Here is a 24,733-nt window from a genome sequence, read left to right on the forward strand (position 1 = left end):
TGGTTCCTTCCCGTGGCTGCGATGGAGTGGTGGGTCCAGGCGGCACCTGCTCGGTGCTCTGCCTTGCTCACGGCTGTGTCTCCCGCCCCAGCAGACCGGCACCCACCACGTAGCTGACGGGTGTGGGCAGTGGGTGCCTGTTCCAGTGGGGGAGCTTGGGACCCCCGAGGGCCTCCAGGCCTGCTCCGGCCCCAGGGTCCTCCCTTGCTCTCTTGACCACAGTTTCCCCATCTGTGAAATGGGCACAGACCTCTCCACCTCCTCAGCCACACCCTGGACCCTGGGCACCTGGGAGCCTTGTTACTGTACCCATGTGGCCATCTCGATGTTTCTGGATGGAGAGACTGAGGCCCAGAGGAGGGAAGGGCTGACCCGGGGCCCCAAGACCTGGACACAGTGACCCTCAGTCACTCAAAGCAGCCTCCCGAGAGAGCCCCGGCTGGCCCTCTGGGTGCTCCTCTGCACGCAGTGACCCTCTGGGGAGCCTTCTGCCTATTGGCACAGCTGCCTGTGCCGGGAGCAGCCTCTCTAAGCAACGTGGGGGGCGGGTTCTCCCACCCCCTCCAGGGCCTCCCCGTCCAGGCCTGGCCCTGGGCAGCTGCGACTTGGGGGCTGCAAGGAGCAGGACTGGGGCTCCGTGGGGTCTGAAGTGGTGTGAGCAGCCCCCGGGCTCAGCAGACCGTTCCGGGACCCTGCCCCGTCCAAGGCCCCAGGGAAGCAGCTCCCGACAGCATGAAGGGTCAGTGGCCTCATTGTACAAGTGGGGAAACTGAGGCAGGGGGAAGGGAACAGCTGAAGGCCCAACAGGGAGGCAGTGACCCTCCACGGGTGAGAAGCCCAGAAGCTACCCTGTGGGCCCGGCTCTCTCTGCTGGGCCAGGCCTCCGGCTCTTCCAGGTGCTCTCGCTGCAACAGTGATGAACGTGGGTATTGCCCCGTGAGTCCCAAAGTGTGGTGCGTGGAACCCCGAGGGGCATGAGAGCTGGACCACAAACGGGCTCCGCGGTCATGGAGGCGCAGGAAGCACCGCCCAGAGCCCGGAGCCGTGGGTGTGGAGCCATGACGGTGGCAGGCCAGGCTGTGGGAGAAGTGGCTTAGGAGGTGGGACATCCCCAGGGAGCCACTGCTTCCTGGCAGAGCCCTGCTGGCCCGCTGCCTCACGGGCAGTGATCCTGGCCGTGTCCTTGCCGTCACCCCAGGAGACAGGTGCGGCCAGACCCCAGGCTCTCTCCGGCTCTGAGCCTCAGTTTCCCCAGCGCTCTCTCTAAGCCCCAGCCCCGTGCTCCGGACTGGGGGTGACTCTGAGTCAGCGAAAGAAGCCCAGGGGTCTTCACGAGGCCCACCTCTCAGCCTCTGGTGCCCCAGAGCCGACCAGCCCGGGCAGGGCACGGGGCCCTGGGCAGCAGCAGCTTGTGCTTCCAGGACAGGGAAGGGGTCGCTGGCGGGAGTCCTGGGGTAGGGGCTGCAGCGCCCTGACTCGGGACGCCTGGGGGGCTGACCCTCCCATTCGCCAGACGTGGCACACGGATCACCCGGTCCAACGGCAGACGTTTCCACCCCATTTATGCAAACAAGGCAACGCTTTCAGAGGTCAGTTCTGACGAGGTGACTGGGCTGACATGATTGTGAACCTGCTTGTAAACTCAGCTAGAAGTTCAGCGTGAAGACAAAATGATTTGGTTTTGCAAAACGATTTGTTCAGCGATACAGATTCTGGTGCTGAAAGCAATGTTCCTACCACATTCACAAACCAACGGGGTCGAGATGTGCTTGGCTGTGATGCACACAGAATTCGTAATTGCAAGCAGCAAATCAGGAGCTGTGGTGATCAGCCTTTATATGTGTTTTCACATGTGCCCCGGCCAGGGCTGAACAGCCGAGGTTCTTCGAGGACACAGCAGCATTGCATAGAAAGTGCCCCAGCCCTCAGGGCACACGCCGCCCGCTGCCCCCTCTCGCTCTTCAGCCCCAGAGCCGCTGGAGCCTTGCTTCATGAATCAGCCCAAGAGACCTACGATGCTCACAAACGTTTGGGAAGTGAGCTTTCTAAATTTCACTTGCAATTCACCAGAAATTCTCGGTCAAGTGTTTCAACAAATAGAGCGCCAAAAGCTTCAGCCTTCAAAGCCTTTACAGAATTGCAAAGATTCAAAGTGCAGCTTGCAAACAGAAGACATTAAAATTCATCCCCAAGCAAGGAGTCCATCCCACTTGCCGGTGAGAAAGCAAAAGGTGACGAGGTTTCCTTCTGTAATTGTACAGCTGCCCGTTGGCACAGCTTGACATGTGAGAGGCATCTGGGGATGGGGTTCCTATTGTTGATTGGGTACATTTTTTAAAAATTTAATTTAATTTATTTATTTTTTATACAGCAGGTTCTCATTGGTTATCTGCTTTATACATATTAGTGTATATGTGTCAATCCCAATCTCCCTAATTGGGTACATTTATAGTCTGGATTGAAATGGGCTGGCCCACGGTTTTACAGCATCTAAATTTGAAGAATCATTAAAAAGAATGAATCATAAGTAGTAGACAACTTATGTGACATGATTTTTCTCTTACGGTTTGTCTTTAGCTCTTGGATATTTGCACCCTGAATGGAAGCCAAAAGGCAGTGTCTGTGAGGACATTTGGGCCGAAATGTTTACACATTTCAACGCAAAATATTAGAATGTAGAACTTCCTTTGTTTATAGAATTTTTTCTGAGCTTACCAGGTCCCCCAGACCCGCAGACAGAGAATCTTCTCAACTAAAACATTGTGACCTGCAGAGAAGCATTGAGCAAAGGTACCAATACATTCACATCATAAGCAGCTTAGAAGATTATTGGCAAGTTGATGGAAATAAACCTTAAAAATAATAAGACCATATTTTTAAAAATGCACTGTGGAGAGAAATTCCAGGAACAAATAGATGGGGCTCAAAGATGTGAGTGTGACCAAGAATCGACATTCTACATGTGTTATTTTTCTAATGTTCATAATATTTGGGAGAGGCTTATTTTTTTTAATGGGCCTTAATGTGCACTGATACAACTTATTTAAATTATTTCAGAAGTAATTGTTTAAAAAAATTTTTTATAATTTTATATATATATAAATATATAACTGTTTTATAGAACCATCATTATCATAAAACGATTTTGTTGGTTCAAACAACTGATAATTGAAATGATTTTTAGTGTCCCCCATCCTTTCAAAATGTGTCCTTGTTTGGACGATAAAATTATTTGTTCCCCAACTTTGGCCTGCCCAGGGGCCCAGCCCCATTTCCCACTCTGCCATTAGCTGGCCCCTCTGCCCCTCCCTGGGCCTGGACAGTCCCTCGTCCTGCTCGCTCCACGGATGCTGGTGACCTCTGTCCCTCCCCTGGGGTCTCTGTCCCACTCCTGGGGTCTCTGTCCCTCCCCTGGGCTCTCTGTCCCTCCCTGGGGTCTCTGTCTCTGTCCCTCCCCTGGGATCTCTATCCCTCCCCCGGGGTCTCTGTCCCACCCCCTGGGGTAGTGCCCGGGCCTGAGGGGCTTGGAGGCTTCATCTAGGGCTGGACTGTCAGGGTCTGCACCTGGCGTCTCCCCAGAACAGGCACCTGGGGTCTCGAAGCCCCCGGTCATGGAGCCCAATAACCTCCCGTCGGGAGCTCCTGTGACGTGATGACCACTGGGCACCATGTTCCCAGTGTTTGCTGCCGGCCCTGATCCCGCTGCTTTCCACGTGTGGACTGTTCAGTCCCACAGCCCAGCGCAGCCGTGGCTTACTCTCCTCTTGCAAAGCACAGAGGGGTCACGGTCACAGCAGGGGCTCCAGAACTCACTTTCTTGACCACTACGCTACCCTGCCCGTTTCCATAGAGATGTGAGTGGCCAGTGTTAGGCCCACCTGACCGTCCTTCGTCAGTAGCTCCCTTTTGTCTCCTCTTGACTTAAACCTCTGCTCCATTATCACCTCCTCCAGGAAGCCCTCCTGACCTTCAGGAAGGGCTCCCTGGGCCCCTGGGTGTCCCTCATCAGGGCCCTGCCAGAGAGGAAGCAGGGAGGGCTTCCTGGAGGAGGAGAGGAGCTGCCGCTTTGTCTCAGAAGGTGAGCGGGAGTCAGCCTGGCAGAGAAGGGAGGCGAGGACCCAGGTGGAGTCTGAGGTCAGAGAGGGCTGCTAGAGGGTGGGGGTGGGAGGGCCAAGGTCGGGCGGGAGACTGGAGGAAGGGCCGGAAGTGAGGCCGGGTCTCTGGCAGAGGGAAACCCATGTCTGAGCAGACCACCGAGGGGCTGTGCCTGGCCGCCTGGCCTCAGAGGCACGGAAGGTGGAGCTTCTGGTAGAAAATGAAGGAACGGCTGCTGGTCGGTAAAGCCACACCTGTGACTGGTTTGGGAAGTTTCCAATGCCCTCCTGGGGAGCCTGGGTGGGCTCACTGGACGTAACAAATGATTCTGCCAGGCCTGCTGCGCGCCGTCCCGCCCTGAGTGGGGAGGGGCTCCGCCTGCAGGTCTGTAAGATGAGGAGCTGTCCACAGTCACGGGCAGCCCGGTGGCCCCACCTAGGAGCACGTCTAGTGCTGGAGGCAGCCACCTACCGCGTAGCCGGCACCCAGCAGGGGCCTCGTGCCCTCGGCTTCGTGAAGCCTCGTTCCAGCCTCGATGGGCTGTCTCTTAGTCAAGGGAACGGGTGTCCTGAGAGGGGCTTGTACATTACAGAGATCGAGAGGGGCCCACCAGGGTGATCTCCCTCCCACCGCTATTCCCTCCAAGCCCAGGAACCTTCCATGGCTCCCCACTGACCAGAGTCTCAACTCCCAGGCCTCGAGTTCCAGGGGTGTCAGGATGCACCCCTTCCTCCCTCTCCAATCTTATTTCTTTCACAAAGCACCAGGCTTTCTGGATGCTTCAATGTGCTCAACACCAGCCATTCACCAGGTCAACGGCCCGGCCTGGGAGAAAGCTGGGGCCGGGAGACAGGAAGAACCGGGTCAGGGACCCCCGTTACCTCCTGCGCCCTGTGGGCCTGGCAAGTTACATCCCTCGTCCCTCAGGAGACAGGGAGACACCTGTGAATTAGGACAGAGGTGCCCGGAAAGCTCTCCTCCCGGCCCATCTCCACCACCTCAATGGGCTGCCTGGCCCATGCTCACGCTCCAGCTGACCTTAACATTCACAGGTCTGCCTGGCGCTTTACAGTTTGCAAAGGGCTTTCTGCCCATTGACTGACCTGGCCTCACTCCCTCTCTGGGCAGGGCTGGGGCCCAATTTGCAGGTGAGAAAACAGAGGCTCAGAGAAGGAGTGACCTGCCCAAGGTCCCACAGGGACTCGGCTCCCCTCCCCACCCCACCCCCCGAGACTGCAGTAGCATTGATGGGGACTCCTCTCTAGAGTGGCCACAGGAAGCCAGCAGTGGGAGATGTCTACCTCGGCTGCCACAAGGCCTGGTCTGGCTGATAAAATGGTTAATGTTCAAACCACATCAAGGAATTCCCCCCTCCCCACTCCCCCCATGTACACACACTCACCACAAGCCTGAGAAACAAAACCAGACTCACCAACATTGGGGAGATGACGAGGGGGTCCCCCTCCCCCCCTGACCTGCCACCCAGGGGCCCATAGGGGCCTGGAAGTCACTGCCAGGGACCAGGGGGTGAGCAGAGCAGACACCCTAAACAGCGGGCCAGCTGCAGGCAGAGCCCTTCCTACCGTGGCATCTCTTAAAAATAATATTGGCCGATTTCCTTAATTAAAAAGAGTATTACACAAGACTTACCAGAAAGCTACAGTAATGCACAGTACACAAGGCTGAAAAGCTACAATAATCAAGATAGCGTGGTATCAGTGAAAGAACAGACAAATGGATCAGTGGAACAGAGCAGAGAGCCCAGAAATAGACCCCCATAAATACAGTCAGCTGACCTTCGATAAAGGAGCACAGGCAACGCAATGGAACAAAGAAAAGTCTTTTCAACAAATCGTGTTGGAACAACTGGACAGCCACATGCAAAAAGAGAATCTAGACACAGACCTTACGTCCTTCACAAAAAGCAACTCAAAATCATAGGCCTCAATGTAGAGTGTAAAACTATAAGACTCCTAGAAAATAACACAGGAGAAAACCTAGATGATCTTGATAATGGCAATGACATTTTAGACATCGCACCAAAGGTGTGATCCATGAAGGAAATAATCCATTAGCCGGACTTCATTAAAATTAAACGCTTCTGCTCTGTGAGAAACAATGTCAAGAGAAGGAGAAGACGAGCCACAGCCTGGGAGAAAATATTTGCAAAACACATCTGATAAAGGACTGGTATCCTAAATATACAAAGAACTCTTAAAACTCAATGATAAGAAAGCAAACAGCTCAATTTTAAAATTGGACAAAACTTCTGAAAAGATACCCCCACCAAAGATGATAAATAAGCGTATGAAAAGATGCTATTGTCATATATAATCAGGGAAATGCAAATTAAAATAACAATGAGATACCAATACACACCTATTAGAAGGGCCAAAATCCAGATGACCGACAACACCAAGTGCTGACGAGGATGTGGAGCAACCGGAACTCTTGTTTACTGCAGGCGGGAATGCAGAATGGTGCAGCCACTTTGGAGGACAGTTTGGCAGTTTCTTACAAAACTAAACATACTTTTACCATATGTTCCAGCCTCCACTCTCCTTGGTATTTACCCAAAGAAGTAGAAAACGTGTCTACATAAAAACCTGCACCTGGATGTCTCCAGCAGCTTTACTCATAACTGCCCAAACGTGGAGGCAACCAAGATGTCCTTCAGCATGTGAATGGATAAACAAACTGTGGTCCATCCAGACAATGGAATATTATTCAGTTGCTAAAAAGAAATGAGCTATCAAGCCATGAAAATATATGCAAGAACCTTAAATGCATGTCACGGAGTTAAAGAAGCCAATCTGAAAAGGCTACATAATGTACGACTCCAACTCTATGACACTCTGGAAGAGGCAAAACTATGGAGACAGGAAGACCAGTGGTTGCCAAGGATTGGGGGCAGGGAGAGGAGAGATGAATAGGTGGGGCACAGAGGGTTTTTAGGGCAGTGAAAACACTCTGTACGATACTGTAATGGTGGACACATATATGTGTCAAACATACATGACAAACATGTATATGTTTGTCAAAACCTATAGAATGTATAACACTGAGTGAACCCTAAAGTAAACTATGGACTTTATGAATAATAATGTATCAATACTGGCTCATCAATGATAATAAAGGCACCACACTCATGGGAGATGTTAATGATAGGGGAAACTGTAGGGGGCGTGGGGAGTGGGGTATATGGGAACTCTGTACTTTTTCCTCAGTTTTTTTGTAAACCAAAACTGCTCTAAGAAAAAAGTCTATTTTTTAAAAAAGGTGGGGGGGGGGGGCATTACATGAGTTACAACCACACACAACAGCGTGGGTGAAGCTCGTAAACACCATTTTTGTTTGTTGATGCATTCTTTTGTTTCCAGCTTCACTGAGATGCCACTTACCCTAAAAAGTGTACTATTTAAGATACACAGTGTGAAGCTTTGATAACGTACACTTCGTGTTGTGTTTCCCCTGATCCAGCTAACTCACATATCCCGCCCCTCCCATAGCCATTTTCCTTCGCAAACACAGAGTCGAACACAGAATCCAGACAGCCCAGGGGACAGGCCGTGTGACCATCCCTGTGAGGGATAAAGCGGGAGGGAAGCGCAAAAGGCGGCCCGGGTGGGACCACAGGCAGGAGGGGCTCCGGGGCCTCTGGGAACTGGCCACGTTCTGTTTCTGATCTGGTGCCGCTTACGTGCAGGGTTTGGTTTGTGAAAATTCGTCGAGCTGTACACTTCTGTGTCCACTTTCCTGTGGGTTATACTTCATTAAAAAGTTCCAGAAAAAATAGTGTTTGTGGCAGAAAACTGGAAATCCCAGAAAAGCAGAAGGAAGACGGTCGTTCTTGTCCATTCTCTGCCCACCGGGAGGGGTCCTCGACTTGGGAGGCTCGGGCAGGGGGCATCCAGGCCGCAGACCGCACGGCCCCCTAACCCTGCACCTCGGGCCCTGGGCCCGGCAGGGGTCTACGTCCCCCCTGGGGCCCTTGTGTCCCCTGGGGCCCGAGCTCCGGGCCTGCCGGGAGGAGGGTCAGCCGCCCTTGGGAGGACCTCCCAGGATGGGTGAATCACTGCCTCTTGGGAGGATGTTCTCTTTGTTCGGGAAACACCCACTCGATGCCACTGAGGCTGGGCCCGGGGACGGGGGACTCGGTCCCCACCTCCCAGGGGCTCCCCAGGTTGGTGGCTCCAGCGGTCAATATCTGGGCGTCAAGGGGCAGGGTGGGCCGGGGCCGCTCTGGGATAGGCACCTGAGCCCTCCCCGGGCACCCCACCGCAGCGGCTCTGCGCAGACCCTGGAGTGCCCCTCGTCCTCGAAAGGCGGTGGCCGGGCCGGGGCCTGGGCCAGGGCTGGGGCTGGGCGGGTGACATCATGAATCGAGTGTTGCCAGTTCCTTCCCGACCTCGGAAACCCCAGCATCCCTCTCCAGGAACTGGCCTGTGGAATTGGCTTTGGCCGGCCGCCCCGGCAGTGCGGCGGGGAGGCCCCAGCCCCACAAGCCCTGGGCGGCCTGTCCCCGGGGCCCCCTTCCTCGCGGGGGCTCCTGGGGAGCCTGCGCCAGTGTGAGAACAGGCAGGGCCAGCTCCCGCCGCCCCTGCCGCCCCCCTTCACTGCAAGGAAAATAAACAGCTGTCTGCCTTTCTGCACAACTGGAAACCCCGCCGTGGCCCGCGGCCTCAGACCGAGCTGTGGGGCTGAGTCACCGTCCATCCCGGGCGCGGGCAACGGGCAGGGGCCCCGGGGCGGCCCCGAGGAGCCCTGCCGTGACCTCAGGCCAGGCCTGCCCCTCTCTGCACCCCACACTCGCCCCCGAGCCCGGAGGACGGGGATGCGCCCCTCCCGCTGCAGCCCTGGCTCTTCCAAGGCTCAGCTCGTGACCCTCGGCCCCGGCCTCCCCCCCATGCCCCCCGCCACCTCGGTGGCCTCGCCGCCTGAACCAGAGGCAGGCCCGGCGCTTTGGCTCCGTCCGTGGTTGTGGACGGTGACAACGGTGCCTGCGGCTCTGCGATCCAACCAGAGGCCACAGCCAGCGAAAGGCCTCACCATAGCAGGACAGGAAAATGGTCATTTCAGGATGATTTTTAACGAAGGTGGAAATGGAATGGGCCCCCCGGTGGGCCCTGGCCAGTCCTCAAGGTGCCACGGTCAGGTCCTCAGGCTCCGACTCCCCCTCCCTCCCGCCTCTTCTATTTCCCTCCCTCCCTCCTTTTTTCCCTCCCAGCCTCTCCCCTTCCTTCCTTCTAGTCCACTGATAACTTCTCAGTTTCTCCAAGCCAGCTCCCTCCTTATTCCAGCCTGCGTCAGCCTTTGCCAGGCACCTGGCCATCCTTAAGTGCCTACTGTGTGCCGGGCCTGCGCTGGCCCTGAGTCCTTGGGGAGAACTCCAGCCCTGCCTGGGGACAGATCAGGACAGGGCCCGGGTGGAGAGCGGGCTTTAGAGCCCGCGAGGCTACCTGCCGTGAGGGCCACACGGTGGCTCCCCGCCGAGAGGCTGGTCTCGGGAGAGGCTGGGCCAGCCCTGCCGCTGCAGGAGGAGCTAACCCGGGGTCGGGGGTCCGGGGGGCGGTGGGGGGGGGGCGGTGTAGGCTTCCCAGGCAGAGGGGTGGGCCCTGGGCAAAGGTTCAGAGCTGGAACGTGGCCGCAGGAAAGCGTGCCTTTGGGGCAGTGTGGGGACGCTTGCCCAGGGGGCAGGAGCTCCAGGGAGACCAGCCAGGGCTGCTCTGAAGGCTCACGCAGGCTCTGGGGGGTGACAAGGGAGGGGCCGCAGGCTGAGCAGAGGGCCTGGTGGGGCAGGGAGGATCAGAGGGCAACTGGAGTCCCCGCTGGGTTCCCACGCTGGACAGCGGGGCAGGTGTGGCCTCGGGGTCAGCAAGCAGCGGGAGACTGGGGAAAGCCGGGTGTCTGGCCAGGGCAGGCGGCAGGAGCATCAACCAATTAACCTGCGATCGCCCGGGGAGATGCTAAGAGGATTTGCCTTTTGTCTGGCTAATTATTCTGCGTCTCCGCTTTTCCTTTCCTGGGGAGCTCAGGCCCTTCCCAGAGCTTTAATTAAAAGGAAGCCGCTTTCTCAATTACCCCAGGGGTGGGGCAACCGGCGAAAGCCCCAGGGGTGGCCCTCCTGGGTCCAAGCAGAGGCTCCGGGGCGTCTCCCCAGGGCGTGGGATCATCACAGGCGAGGATGCTGAGGCCCACCGGCGCTGGCTCTCGGGCCCCTCCAAGCTGCAAGGCATCCCCGGTAGAAGGCGGGAGCCCCGGCAGCTCACAGGAGTGGGCTCGTGGCTGTGATGCGGCTGTGACTGTCTCACAGAGGGGACCCAGGGACGTTCCCCAGCCCGGAACAACAGGGCCGCTTCCTGGGCTCCACCAGCCCTGACGGGTGTGGGGCAGGAGTCGGGCCCAGCCCGTGAGCCGCCCCACACCCCCTCCCCAGCCCTACTGAGAATGTTCACGGCTCGGGGGGAAGAGCACGAGGCCGCGGAGACCAGACCGCTTCCCGTCCTGCTGATGCCACCCCAACCGCGGCCACCAGCAGGCACTGTTGGAGGCCTCGCTCCCCCTCCGCCAGGCCGCTCACCCCGCCTGCCCCGCGGAGCACTGCGTACGGGAGTCTCTCTCCCCTCGACTCTACTCCGGGCCCACTGCGGCGTGAGCCCTTGGGTGCCGACAGGAGGACGGCATAGCCCCTCACAGCCACTGGGATGAGTCGGCAGTGGCTCGGCCCCCGGAGCCCCTGCTCCTGCCCTTGTCGAGGTGTGGGCAGGGCCACCTCCCTGGGAGATTCTGGGGGAGAATTCTTCCAGCTCCTGGTGCCTGCCGGCATCCTTGGCTTGTGGCCGCGTCACGCCAGCCTTCAAGGCCAGCATCTTCCCGCCTCTCTCTGCCCCGTCTTCACGTGGCTGCTCCCCTGTGTGTGTCGGAGCCCCTCTGCTCCCTCTCAGGATGCCTTTGGCTGCGTTTATGGCCCACGGATAACCCAGGATAATCTCCCATCTCAAGATCCTGACTTTAATCACATGTACCGTGTAAGGAAACATGTACAAGCACGGCATTAGGACCTGGATGTCTCTGAGGGCCCTCTTCAGCCCTCTACAGACAGCCTGGGCTGGCGGACTCCCCAGACCCCGCCCGCCAGCACCTGGGGCTTCCCGGAGGAGGTGACTTGTGAACCGCTCTTAAAGGATGCGCAGGAGTTTACCCAGCAGAGAGGATCGGAGGGTCTCCTTGGGAAAGGAAAAGCAAGCCGGCGGGGCCGGGGGAGCAGTGGCACCGGGGAAGGGGGGGCCTGAGGTACTGGGGGTTTGAGAACAGGCCACTCCGGCCATGTTCATGTCCTGTGGGACCCCGGGGAACCACTGGGGCGTTCAAAGACCTAGCAGCCATCGAGGAGCTGAGGACGGGGGCCCGGGCCAACCCCTCTCTGGCCCCCAGCGCGGTACTACTTGGGCGTGGCGTGGGGCTCCTCTGCCCCGCTCGGGGGGCTGCTCTGTGGGGAGTGCTTCTGTTCACATGTTCATTCATTCATTCCTTCCCCCACTGATGCCTCACGTTCTCCTTCATTCATTCACTCGTCCTTCTGTTCACCCATCCCATAGTGCATTCTTCCACTCGCCACCTTTGGGAGGTCTGGGGCAGGTGCTGGCTATGCACCCACGGAGGAGAGACCTTCCTGACAAAGCTGACAACCAGTAATGGCAGACGCACCGAGAACCCAGGGCCAGGGGCCTGAGAGCGTCCATCGGATCTGACCCCAGGCGTCACCAGGCCATGCCAGGGGGTGACCGTGCTTTTGGGGTGGCAGCAGAGTCTGTGGTCCAGGCTCGGCATTCAAGCCCTGCACACCCTGGACCCATCCCTTGCTGGCCTCCCAGAGCTCTGCTTGCACCCTGTGGGCACCAACATGCCCACCTGGGCTTTCCTGCCCTCGCCCTGGGCTCCGGAAGTCCCTCCCCCATCTCCGCCAGCCAGATCTGGAAAGTTGAACTTGGCCTTAGGAAGCTGGGGGTGGTCCCCTGAGTCCCACAGCCCTGCTTCCCACCAGGCGCTTCCCTCTGGGCCCTGGGTCCTTGTCTGGTCTCTTTGCTGGGCAGCTGCATCCGGCAGGACCGAGCCTTTCTCACTTCCAACCAGGAGGCCTAGGGTCGTGGTGGTATGGGCAGGTGGGCTGCACCGTCGCCTCACGAGATCAGTCAGCACTGAGGGCCCCACCTGCCCATGGGGCACAGGGGGCCCGGCTCTGTCCGGACCTCCCCTCTCCATGGGGCGACAGACAGCAGTGGACAGCAACAGCCGGACCTCCCGGGAAATGGCAGGTGGGTCTCCCACCGTAACCCTAGGTAAGCCAGCCCGCACCCGGTAACAAGGCGTCCTTGTACCGCCTGCTCTGACCCACGACCTCCGTGGCTAATTAGCATGCCTAAAAGCTCTCAAAGCATTTCTGGAACTTGTCTTTCATGTGACAGTTTCACTCAGGGACATTCGAGCACAGAACCTCGACTTGGGCTTTCTGCCGGGACTTTGCCTCTGGGTCCCCGGCTGAGTCGGGGGTGATGGGACCGGTGCTGGGCTGCTCTGTCCCAGGCCGCCCCCAGTTTGCAGAAGCTGAGAGCCCAGTTTCAGGGAGCCTTTGTCTGGGGCGGAGCCCCTGAGTTGGCAGATGGGGGCCGGGGGACCAGCGCGGCCCCTCTGGCCCGGGGCCTCTCCAAGCCTTGCGCACCTTCCGTGAAACTGCGGGGCTGGACTTCCTTTGTGGCTGTCAAACATTTTTAGTAGCAGAGACCTTTTGTTAAATGAAGCCTTCGGTGGAACCCCAGCTTGTAAAAGCGGTCGCGGCCGAGCTGTTCTGCAGGGGCGGGGGGGCGCAGGGCCCAGAGCCTTGCCCCGAGCAGAGCCTGGACCCCTGCTCCGAGCCCAGGGCCACAGGGAGCACGCCCCAGTGCCCCCTGCCCCTCGCTGCCCCCATCGGGAAACAAGGTCTGAGCGGGAAAGGACTGCTGGTTCTGTGGCCACCCCCGAGGTCGACCACGCCGGTGATTCAGGCCCCCAGCCCTTCTCCCTGCACACACACTGGCTGTGAGGGGGAAGAGGGTTTGGGATTTAAACCCCCGAGAATGCTCCTTGGAGCTCTGCCCGGCTGTGTGCACGGGGATGGCAGGGCCTCCTCGCAACCTTCTGTTTGATTTGGTTCAAGAGTCGTCACTGAGCCCTACGGTGTGCTTGGCTCCAGGACACGACGGAAAGATGTCCGCCCTCTCATTCTTCTCCGGAAAGACCCCTTGGGCTCTGAGAATGGGCTTAGGGCCCCAGCATGGTTCCTCCAGCTGGGAGTGTCCCTGGATCTGGCACTTAGCCCTCTGTTCACAGGGCAGCCTCGGCATAGAGTGGACGCGCTCACTGGGCAAAAGCTCCCCCTGAGCTCCTAATCCTGTAGGAACCTTGAACCCAGCCAGGACCTCGGGCCCCGGGTGTGAGTTACTCTGTTCCCGGGGCTGCTACACGGGTCTGCTTGGCATCGCTAAGCAGTTTGGCTTTGTTTTTATGTATTGTTGTTTTCTGGTATTTACGGCATTTTCTCATTGAACCAATGTCTGGAAAATCTCCACCTATTGATTGGGTCAACAAAACATTGCTGTATTCCTGCTATGCCCTGGGCCCTGTCACTGGGCCTCGCTGGCGACAAGCCAGCAATGGTTGTACATGCCAGTGGAACCAACCGGAAGTCTGGGGGACAAGCTCGGTGAGAGCCAGCTCCGGGGACGGGGCAGACAGTGACGTGGACTCTGCAGTATGGAGCCTGGGAGGGTCTCTCGGAGCTGGTGACCACCAAGCTGAGACCCAAAGCAGGAGGACAGCCGCACGGAGGTCTTCTGGGGACTGTTCCAGACAGAAGACACCTCATCTGTCCCACCGGCAGATCAGGGGGCAGGAGGGATACCAGGGGTCGTGGGCAGAGCCTGGCCAGGTTGAGGGGAACCAGACAGTCCTGGGCAGGAGGGGCTGGGCGGGGACAGAGCAGAGTCAGGAGACTATTAAGAGCCACTGTTTATTGGATGTTCACTCCTCACCAACACGGTCCTGCTGGCCTTCGCGAGGGAGAGCCCTCGGAGGCGTGGACCGTGGTGACCCCGACCAGCCTGGGGCACGTGCTTCTCCGCTGGCACACAGCCCGCAAGTGTGAGGCAAGGCCAACCCGGGCCCACTCCACCCCAGAGTGGCCCTGACAACCCAGCCAGCAATCAGGCCCAGTGGGCTGGGATGCAGCCAGGAGCTCTGCGTTTCTCCCGCAAACCCAAATTCGGGCAGTAACAGCTGTCCTCTGCGTTATGGACGCCCCCCACCAACTTTGCCCTCTTCTTAGAAGGAGCTGCCTCTGGCGGGCGGGGTCTGGGGAGTCCGCCAGCCCAGGCTGTCTGTAGAGGGCTGAAGAGGGCCCTCAGAGACATCCAGGTCCTAATGCCGTGCTTGTACATGTTTCCTTACACGGTACATGTGATTAAAGTCAGGATCTTGAGATGGGAGATTATCCTGGGTTATCCGTGGGCCATAAACGCAGCCAAAGGCATCCTGAGAGGGAGCAGAGGGGCTCCGACACACACAGGGGAGCAGCCACGTGAAGACGGGGCAGAGAGAGGCGGGAAGATGCTGGCCTTGAAGGCTGGCGTGACGCGGCCACAAGCCAAGGATGCCGGCAGGCACCAGGAGCTGGAAGAATTCTCCCCCAGAATCTCCCAGGGAGGTGGCCCTGCCCACACCTCGACTTCGGACTTCTGGCCTCAGAAGTAAAGCCACCCAGCTGTGGAGGTTGGTTAGAGCAGCCGTGGGAGAGAGCGCCCGGCCTCCTCCTCGGCACCTAGGGAAGGGGATCCCAGGCTGCATCCTCACTCACTGCAGCGAAAGCCTTCCTGTGTCTCCCCTGGGGTGGGAGCACCTTGGGGTGTCTTCCTCACGCCCGGGATGCAGCGCAGGAGCCAACAGGAGCATCCAGAGTGGCACCCCCAAATAGGGCACGTCTGCCACTCCCCACGGCTGATGGAGGCGGGTCCGAGGGCGACTGGGCATCCGGAGCAGGGGGAGACTTCACGGGAGGCCGGGGTTTCCGTGGCTGCTGAGGGGAGAGGGGCCCGGTGCCTGGGGACAGTGCTGGCAGGTGGGGACCTGGGAGGCTCCGGAGCACAGGGCGGGGGCCGCAGGAGGGCGCGCTGGCTGGGGCGTGCGGGGACAGGCCAGCCTTCCCCTGAGCCAGCGCGGCTCAGCCAAGCGTGCGCTGCAGGCCCCAAACCCGCCACCCAAGCCCTTTTAAGAATAAGAACAAATATTTGTGTTGCATGTTGTGTGTGTTGGGGTTTAGTTTTCTTCTCCAGGCTAAAAATAGGCGCATCTCGTGTCCCTGCGGGGATTCCTGCCCCGCCCGCCGGTTGGGCCTGGCCTGGCGCTCCCAGTCTCGTGCCAAGTTGTGACTTAACTGCCGGTGACGGGAGCACGAAGGTATCAGAAAACGATTATGGGGTCAAGGTGCCCATTACAGCCCTGCAGGAGGCATGTCAGCGCCGGGCCGGCCAGGCCAGGGGCCGCATCGGGGTGGGGGGCAGCCAGGAGGGGCTTGGACACCGTCCCGGCCCCGCCTTCACCCAGTGGTAACAACAATACGCCCCCCAACTAACAGGGAAAGAGACAACGCTAACACAGCCGGGGCAGGGGTGGCACACACGGGGTGTCCTGGCAGAAGCCACGTCCCAGCTGAAGGGTGACCAGGAGCCACCAGGGGAGGGGAGTATCAGCCAGAGGAGGCAGGGGCCCCAAAGAAGGGCTGAAGGAGGGGCTGCAGACCATGCACGGGGGCTGCCGCCAGGTGGTGTGTTCACACCGCAGGCCGCGGTGGCCGGCTGCGCTGCGCTCCAGGGTAGAGCTGGGGCATGAACCTGGAGGTCCTCAGGCAGGGGTGTGGGCAGGCTGTGGGGAGGGATCCCCAGGGCAGGGGGACATGCTGGGTGCCACCTGCAGGACCCTGCAGGGGCTCAAGGAGGTCGATGGCCACCCTGGCCTGGGACACAGGGATTCGGAACCACAGACGGCCTTGTGGCCCTGAGAACCCCGTGAGCGAAGGGGAGGGGACCCTGAGGCCCTGAGTCCCAGCCTCAGTCAGGGGCCAGCAAAGGGTGAGAAGCCCCCCAGGAAGGAACCAGAGAGGGGGAAGGGCACCAGCTGAGGGAGACCCCGAGGACAAGGGAGAGGTCGGGGCCCGGGGCTCCCAGGCCCTGAGGCTGCGGTAGACCACGGTCATGAGGGAAATTTGTAAACGGTAAAGAGCCGAGGGCGCACCGGGGCAGGGCTCTTGGTATCCTCCCAGAGCCTGTGGGGCCCGCCCCGTTCAGGGCTGGCCGGGGCTGGCAAGGCCTCTCTGCACAGGCAGAGGTCCCCAGGGAGACAGCCCTGCTTTCCCCAGGGCAGGGTGGGAGGGGCCGTCTACTCCACAGCCCCCCACCCCACCCACGAGCCTGCCCAGGGGGGAGGGGGCACTGAGCAGGGCGGGCGGCAGAGGGGCTTGCCAGCGTCCTTGCTTGGCTGCTGGCCTGGGGGGCACGTCTGCCCTCTGTCCCTCGGTGGGACCGGATGGTGAGAGCGGGAGGAGGAGGAGGGAAAGGCTGATGACTTCTTCTGAGTGCCTGGCTAAACCCTCCTCACAGCCCCTGGACAGGCACTCTCGTCCTGTCTTACAGAGGGGAAACTGAGGCACGGTTGGCCAAGGTCACAAAGACAGGAAAGGATCAGACCCAGAGCCCCTGCTGTCAGCCTGCTCCCCGGCCCAGCCAGCCGCCCCCTCCATCCACGGGCCACCAGGGTGAAGAGGGGCCAGGCCCTCTGAGCAGGAGGCAGGCCTGCATGCCGGTTCCTCCCCAGCCCTGCATGCCCTGGGGCGAGCCCCTGCTCCCTGCACCTGAGGGGCAGCTGGGTGCTCAGTTCCCCCAGTCCACCAACCATTCTCTCTCCTCCTGGCCTCTGGCCTGGCTGGTCCCTCTGCCTGGAACATCTTCTACGTCTTCCCTCCTCGTCTCCATCAAGTGGTAGCTCATCCGTCTCATGTGGCCAGCTCTGACCACCCACCCATCTTACATAACCTGCCTTGGCTTTTCCTAAGCCCTGATTACCTTCTTCTACAAAGAACCCTTTATGGTTTATGATGTTTATTACATGTTTAATAGATGCTCGTTGTCTTATGCCCCCTGCAGACTGTCAGCTCCCCATGGGCAGGACTTTTGCTGCATCGCCAGTGCCTGACACACGAGAGAGGCACAGTAATATTTGTCAAGCAAATGAATAAGGGTGAAACGAAGTGCTTCTCGCCTCCAGAGGAAACTCCAGGTGAGGCACAGGAGAAGAGGACCTGGGCAAGGCAGCCTTCCCAGAGCCCGACATCATCCATCCGCACCCCACCCGGGCCCTGGCCCAGACCTGTGACCTCTTCCAGCCACAGCACCGAGACTCCTGGAACCCTAGACAGAAAGCACAGACTCTCAGCATCTGAGAATCAATGAAATCAGAATACCGTGGAGGCTGCACACCTCCCTCTCCATCATGTGGAGATCAAACCATGCTTGAATTCCTGCAGTGATAGGGAACTCCTTGCTTCCAGTAGCTCAGGCAGTCAGAAAGTCCTCCTAATGTGGCCTGAGGCCTGCCCCCCACCAGACCTCCTAGGGTTGCCCCAAAGTCTCCTCAGTGAGCGGCGCTGGCAGGCCCTTTCCACTAGAGTGGGGCTGCTGAGATCAGGGAGGGCCCCCCCTGGCTGTGTGCACGCCCCCAGCTCCTGGAGACAGCCCTGGTGACCCAGCTCTGTCGCCAACAGCTGCCCTCCCTCTCCTGGAGTGTTTGCCGTTGAGATTTAATCGATCCTCCTTCCCTGGGAACCCAGGAGGGGAAGCCAGCGTTAGTCACCCCTTCTGTGTCAGGACCCATCGACAAGCCATCCCCACTTCCTCAGCAGGCAGGGTGCCCCCTCCCCACACTGGCTGACAAGGAGAAGCTCAAAGTCCTGGCATCAGCCTTGGTAGCTCAAAGCGGGAGGCAAGGGGAGCTCGAGCAGCTGGGCCCATCCTGGCTCTGATGAGCAGCTAGCCAAAGAGGGCAACAGACAGCCCGGCCTCCAGGCCCAGCCAAGGTGGGGAGGCGGGCAGAGTGGCTTCAGGAAGGACCCCAGTGCCCAGCCCTTCTCCCCACACCCCTCCCAGCCCGACGACTCTTGTTTGAGAGACTTCTTTATGGAATGGGGGCGCTGTAGATTGCAGCCTGGGTGTCAGGGAAGCCAGCTGGTTTTGCCCAGAAGGCACGGGACCATGTTGGCCCTGGGGCAAGGAGGAGCGGGGAGTGAGAGTTCCTGACAAATGCTGGAAACCATGAGACTCAAGGGCAAGAGTCCCTTCTGTCCTTCCAGAAACTTCCGGAACCTTATCAGTGGTGAGGCAGCTCTCCAAGCTCCACCCTCCCCACTGCCCAGCCCCCGTACACTCCATGCTCTGGGTCCCACCCTAGACCCTCACTCACCTCCGTTGCTGACCCTGAAGCAACTCTTTTCCTCCTGCCTCCCTCCCGACCCCTCCCTTTCCTTCCTTTCCTTTGAGGCCTCAGCCTAGAGGCCGCTCCTCTGGGAAGCTTTGCCGACAACTCCACGTCCCGCCGCCCCCCCACCCCCCACCCCCGCCCCAGGTCGGTTCCCTGCTCCTCTGCACTCCCAGCCCCTCCTCCCTCCGCTGCAGCCTCGGGGACGGATGGCGGGCTGGGGGCCGGGGGGCACTGAAGGCACCTGTTGTTCATCCTTCTGTCCCCCATCCTGGCCTGGGGCTTTTAAGGGAGGACCCCATTTCAGACTCATTTCTGGGACCCCACCATGCCCAGCCAAGCTCCGGGCCCCGAGGAGATGAGCGGTGATGGATGAGGGGACAAAGGAATGTGGGGAGGGGTGGATGCACCAGCCCGTCCTGCTTGGTGGAAAAAGAGGGGCTCGGGAACCAGAAGTGAGGGTTTGAGCCAGGAACCAGGGGAGGGACTTGGGCAAAGCCCCCCAGCCCACTCTGGGGCTGGGGGGATGCAGTACCCGGCGGAGCAGCAGAATGGCCCCAGCTGCGGCCCAGCTCCGGCAGCTCAGGCAGGCAGCTTCCCGAGCTGCAGACCCCTGGAGAGGCCTCCACGGGAGTCCGGCCCAGCGTTACCAGCGAGACCCCACACTAGGCTAGTCTGGAAGGAGTGGAGTCCTAGAGGCCACCCTTGGGCCTCAGGGTGGTTGGGCTGGCCACCCACAGGGGACGAGCAAGGCCACCTGTGTCCAGCACCTGGAGGGCGTCTCAGCCTGGCTGCCCTGCCGGCCACTGGCCTCTGCCTGCAGGTGGAGTAAGAGGACTCCTGATCCTGGGCCTACGCTGCCTGCATCTGGCTGCTTCCTTGCAAGGCTGCGGGGGCAGCCGTTCTACAGCATCCCAGGTGGCTGCAGGTTTCCAGCTGTGCTCAGAGAGGCATGTAGCCCACAAGAGGACAGGCCAGCCAGGGGGTCTGGCCAGGCAGCTCTGGTCCGGGCGCTGCTCACCCCTGGCGCCCTAGGAGCAGTGCCCGCCCAGGGGAGGCTGCAGGTGGGCCCTGAACCCCCTTCACCAGTTCATTTGGTGGACCACCTGCCCACCTCCCAGACCTCTGCTGGGCACTGCTGTGGGTGCCAGGCCTGCGACTCCCTGGGTGCTCTGAGACCTACAAGTTCTGATTCCCAAGAGTCCTGGGGTGCCCAGGTCACGCAGCTGAGTCCCCAGGTCCTACAAGACCAAGGACCTGATGAGCAGGCGGGGGCACCAGAGAAGGAAGGTGGGCGCAAGCTCCGACCAAGAGGAAGGAAGAAGGGCAGGGACGGCAGCAGGTGAGGCCCAAGGTCATGTTCAGCTGAACCTCCTGGCTCCCGGGGGCCCTGCCCCAGCGCCATGCCTCCTGGGGGACGTGCTCTGCTCAGGGGACCTCACAACTTCCCGTTTGCCTGAGTGTCAGGAGCTTCAGTCCCCACTCACCTCTCGTCCCCCTCCTGGGCCCCTCGGGCCCCCTAGACCACAGCTCTGCCGCCCCAGGCCCACCCAACCCAGGTCACCTGCCCCTTTTCCCTTCACCAGGCCCACAACCGGCCCTCCTGACCCCTCCCCACCTCCCGGCTCTAGGAGTTATGAAGTTCACCCACGTATCTAACCCAGATCCTGCTTGCTGCTTTTTAGCCCTGTCTTCCCTGTTCTGTGCTCGGTGAAGAGTGAGTTGCTGTCATCTCCTCCCTGAGACCTGCCTCAGCCATTCTCTTCCCACTCATCTCTGTGAGGCCTTGGACAAGGCCCCGGGGCCTCAGTTTCCCCTCGTGGGAGTTGGCATATGAATTGGGTGGACGTAAGATGCCAGAAGACACCTGAGTTCAAACCCCGGTTCTGCCTCTCACCAGCTGGATGACCTTGGACAGAATACTGTATTCTCTGTGCCTCAGTTTTCCTATCTATAAAATAGAGTTAGCACTGACCTATCTGGGAAAGGGGTGTTGTGAAGGTTATGGGTAACCGTGGACCAGACCCAGCGGCTGGCGTGGTGGAGGGCGCTATTCAGTATTCCACAGGCCTGCTCACTTCCAAGGGCCCTCGGCCTGCTGGGGGCGGGGGGTTGTCCCAGCAATGAGACCTCTGCCCACGAGGGCAAGAGCCGAGATGGAGGGTGAGGGAGGACAGAAGCCCCAGCGAGCTTGTTGGGGAAGGGGGGGCATTATAGGGAAGAGGGGTGTGGGCAAGGGATGGTAGAAGAAAGAGCATCCCTCGCAGAAGGCACAGCTGGAGCAAAGGCTGGGCAGGGGCTGGGGGCAGCTCTGGGGAGGGGAAGCTTGCTGGCAGGGCCGGGGGCTTTGTGTGGGGGGCCTCGGGCTGTAGGAGATGAGACAGAGGGTCAGGAAGGACTTCAAAGGCCACAGCAAGGAGAGAGCCTCTGCGCACCATGGCCACAGGGCCCCCTGTGAGCTCTGGCCACTAGACAGCAGCTGAGTGGACAGCCTGTAGGGGAAATAGCGTGAGAGACCTCAATGAAAAAGCTCGGCCTGAGAGCAAAGTGTGGGCAGGAGTGTCCTCCAGACAGAGAAGGAGGGAACCCCAGCCTGGCTGGACAGAGCTGGCTCCTCTGTGTCCATTCTACAGAGGGGGAAATTGAGGCTCAGAGGTGTGGAAGAGCCAGTCCAAAGCGCTTTCCGTCTCTCGGGCTGCATCAGTCCGCAGTTGCACCCCCAGAATGGGCTGCCTGCTTAAGGCAGGAGTGGAGCGAAGACCTGGAGCCCCTGGAGGTCAAGGCCAGGCTTGAAACACCCCTCCCCCCGGGGCCAGACCAGGGCCTGGCCTCCAGCAAGCCTGAATGAGTGAATGAACATGTGAATGAATGAATGAATGGGTGATGGAGACGTGCGCCCAAAACTCCAGGCTCCCCCTGCTAGTGTCCCCAAATCCTACTCAGGGAAGCCCACATGACCGCTCCTGCCTCGGTGATTCCGTGCTCTCTCGGGCACAAAGGGAAGGCAAGCCTGGGGAAGGTGCATCCCAGGCAAATTCAGAGGCAGGATGGCACCCGGCACGCCCGGGGCCAGCAGAGAGAGATGGACCAGAGCCACGGGGGCACAGGTGTCACTCTGGGGGCAATAAGCCACTGTGCTGGGGGTGCAGGGCCGCCTGGGGAAATGCTTCTGAAATAGTAGCCTCAGAGGTGGAGCCTGGGGCTGAGGGTCGGGGGGCCCCCAGGCTGGGCCAGGCAGTGTGGGCTCGAAGCCTCGGGCAGGGCCCCTTGGAGGATGTGCTGGGCGGCCCTGGGAGGCCGGGGCTGGGGTTGAACTGTAGCCAAGAAATAAGTACAGTCTGGGCACCAGGGCCGTGGCATTCTCGGAGCTCTTTCCTCATTCCTGGCCCTGTGGGAGTAGCCGGACCCTGGCGTTCCGCTGCAGCCGCCACCGCGGATTTGCTTACCGTCTTGTGGGGAGCAGGGGCCCCCTGCCAACCACCCCCCAACCCCCCGGCCCAGGCCTGGCTCAGGCCCCACAAAGCCTGTTGACCCCCGAGTCCTGGCCCCGGCCACCTCCGGCTGCCACATGGGTAAACTGAGGCCTTCTCGGGGGGGGGGGGGGCGCACCACAGGCTGCCGTGCCCCGGGTTGGGGGGCGGGAGGGACAGGACTTGGACTCCAGACCCAGGGCGCTCTCCTGTCTCCCCCTGGAGGGGCGCGTCCTCCTCCAAAAGCCCACCTGGTGGCCCCTCCGCAGGGATCTGGGTCTGGGGCCAGGCTCTGTGGGTACCCAGGCAGACGGGGGCTGTTTGATCAGCGGTTCTGCCTGATGCCAGGCTGCCCGGACAGCGGGCAGTGGCCAAACCGGCCCCACCGCATGCCTTCCGGCCCTCAGCAGGAATGCCATTCATCCTCCCTGCTCACACGGTTAGTTACCGCGGGCAGAGGCCGGGCCTCTGGGGAGAAGCAGCAAGGCCTGGTGGCCAGCCAGGGGCCGCTGAGCTCCCAGGGACCTTGGACTGCCTTCCCACACCTGGAGAGGGCCAGGAGCACCCCAGGGGGGCACTGGAGTCAAAACCCACCAGATACCACTGGACAGACCTGCGGGGACCCTGGGGACAGACCCCTCCTGGGGTCGGAAGGGGAAGGAGGCACCGAGGGAGTCAGATGGGCCCAGGGCCTCCTGGCTGCGGGTCACCCACCCCCAGGCCCCCGCTTCTCCTGAGAGCAGCACACAGCCCCCCAGCCCGAGTCGGCTCGGCACCGGGCCCCGGCCCTCCTGTCCCTGCGGCCTGACCCAGGCTGTCTAGGGAGGCCTGAGTCTGTGTCCAGCTCTCACCAGTGGCCCTTGCCAGATGCGGACAGGCTAAAGGTTCCTGGAGGGTTCGGCACGACAAGCCCCTCCCCTCGCACGGCGCCAGCCCAGCCCACACAGAGGGTCGAGCGAGTCAGAAGCGGGGGCCGCATGCGGGCTGACGGGGAGCGGGGCTCGTCCTCGGTGGGCAGCTCAGGCGTCTCCCCACCCCCGGAGCAAGAGCTGCAGAGACTCCGCACACTCACTTCTCTGATTCCAGCTTTATTGGAGCCGAGCGCTCCCCTCTCGGGGAGGCCAGACACAGCCCATCAGAACCCCGGCGGCTCTCCTGAAGTGAGGGCACTGCGGAGACACGCAGGACCTCGGCCACCACCGTCCCTGCCTGGGCCACGCTGACACCCCACCCCCACCCAAGGGAAGGGCTGCTGCTGACAGACTGCTAGGGGACGGCGGGGTCTCGGTGGCAGCACCTCGTAGCCGAGGGACAGTGCTCATGACTTGGTGGCATCAGGGGCCCCAAGGGTCCAAGGGTCTGTTTCAAGCAGAAGGAGGAGCCTGGCTCGGGGACAGCGCGGCCATCCCCCCTGCCCCCCAGTACCCAGTGTAGGTCACAATAATTTAAAAGACACTATAGACATTTCGACGCTATATAACAACATAAGTTAACCAGGTGCCTTGGCAGAAGATGCTAGGCCTGTGGACTCGGGGGTGTCCTGGGACCTGGGACGGGGGGGAAGGGGACTGGGGGGCATTCACAGTGGCCTGGAAGCTCCCAGGACAGCCGCTGTTGGTGGAGCATCCTGGCATCATCGGGGCAGGCAGGGTGGACGCCAGGGCCAGGGCCCAGGGTCACTCACCCCAGGCTAATGTCCGGCCCACTTGGCTGGTCAGTAGCCTGAAGACACATTTCCACGGGTTTCTGCGAGAAAACACCCTAAATTCAGAGCAGGGACAAGTGCATGGGCAGTGGTGCGCCAGAAGCAGGTGTGCACACCAGCCTTTCTGGGCCCGGACAAGTTGTGCCTCAGTCTCCCCAAGGTGGGTGGGAATATTGCCAGAGGACACGTCCAGTGCCAAGTCCCCGGCCCCCAATCTCTCCCTACCCCACACACAGTTTAAAACCAAGCAGGACCCCTTTCCATGCCCGTCTCCCAGGTTTCGGGGTGATTCGGACCTCAAGGGAGGGTCTGCGTGGTATGGGGACCACGGGGGAGTGTCTGGAGGGCAGGCATCTGCTGGCACAGCAGGTGGGAACCCAGCGGAGCAACGCCCTATCCGAGTTTTCTCAGCATCGGGGCCAGGGCGAAAGGACCAGGACCGGGCAAGAAGACCACAGGAGAAACTCTCAAAGGCACCTCGAGGTGGGGCGTGGACCCCAGTGAGGCTGGCAGCGGGGGGAAGAGCGCGGCCAGATTTTTCAAGGCCTGGGGGCTGCCCCTCACCCTGGGCATCCCCAGAACGCGTCCTTCAGGGTCAGGAAGCCTGAGCCAAGGCGGGAGCCTCCACTCACGGCCTTAGGGTCTCTGGCTAGTGCTTGAGCCATTCTGGGCCTCAGTGTCCCCATCTGTCAAATAAGGCAAACACCCCTGAACTATCCCCCTTCCCACCAGCTTGCCCCGGCACAGCGCTGTCCTGGGGGTCCGGCTGGTTCCAGGGTGGGAGGGGGCTCTGTAAACTAGGGGGTGTCAGGCTGGCGGGGGACCGGAAGGGCAACAGCATTAGGGAGGGGATGCAGCACCCCTGCAACCTGACGTGGGTGACATCTCGATGTGCTAGAGCTGATTT

The 24,733-nt window shown here is 60.4% G+C and overlaps 1 protein-coding gene across 1 annotated transcript; it reads left to right on the forward strand.

Annotated features, from left to right (window-relative positions):
* The first annotated feature begins 1,007 nt into the window (after positions 1-1,007).
* On the forward strand, positions 1,008-23,555 carry LOC137775877 (collagen alpha-2(I) chain-like). The gene is made up of 16 exons (XM_068561991.1): positions 1,008-1,048; positions 1,137-1,205; positions 1,966-2,036; positions 3,580-3,644; positions 3,954-4,078; positions 5,224-5,243; positions 8,268-8,464; positions 8,531-9,214; positions 10,234-10,368; positions 10,769-10,851; positions 15,537-15,731; positions 19,475-19,993; positions 20,737-20,814; positions 22,052-22,223; positions 22,865-23,281; positions 23,364-23,555. The coding sequence occupies exons 1-16, from the start codon at positions 1,008-1,010 to the stop codon at positions 23,553-23,555; spliced, it is 3,063 nt and encodes a 1,020-aa protein (XP_068418092.1).
* The last annotated feature ends 1,178 nt before the right edge of the window (positions 23,556-24,733 follow it).

Source organism: Eschrichtius robustus, chromosome 13 (assembly GCF_028021215.1).
Source record: "Eschrichtius robustus isolate mEscRob2 chromosome 13, mEscRob2.pri, whole genome shotgun sequence".
Taxonomy (NCBI): Eukaryota; Metazoa; Chordata; class Mammalia; order Artiodactyla; family Eschrichtiidae; genus Eschrichtius; species Eschrichtius robustus.

Bases quoted from the DNA above. Each gene is read 5' to 3' on its own strand.
- LOC137775877 (XM_068561991.1), top strand. From the start codon at position 1,008: ATGGAGGCGCAGGAAGCACCGCCCAGAGCCCGGAGCCGTGG. The intron at 20,815-22,051 runs GTGAGGGAGGAC...CTGTGGGAGTAG, and splicing joins GGCAAGAGCCGAGATGGAGG to CCGGACCCTGGCGTTCCGCT. The intron at 23,282-23,363 runs GTGAGGGCACTG...CCCCCACCCAAG, and splicing joins ACCCCGGCGGCTCTCCTGAA to GGAAGGGCTGCTGCTGACAG.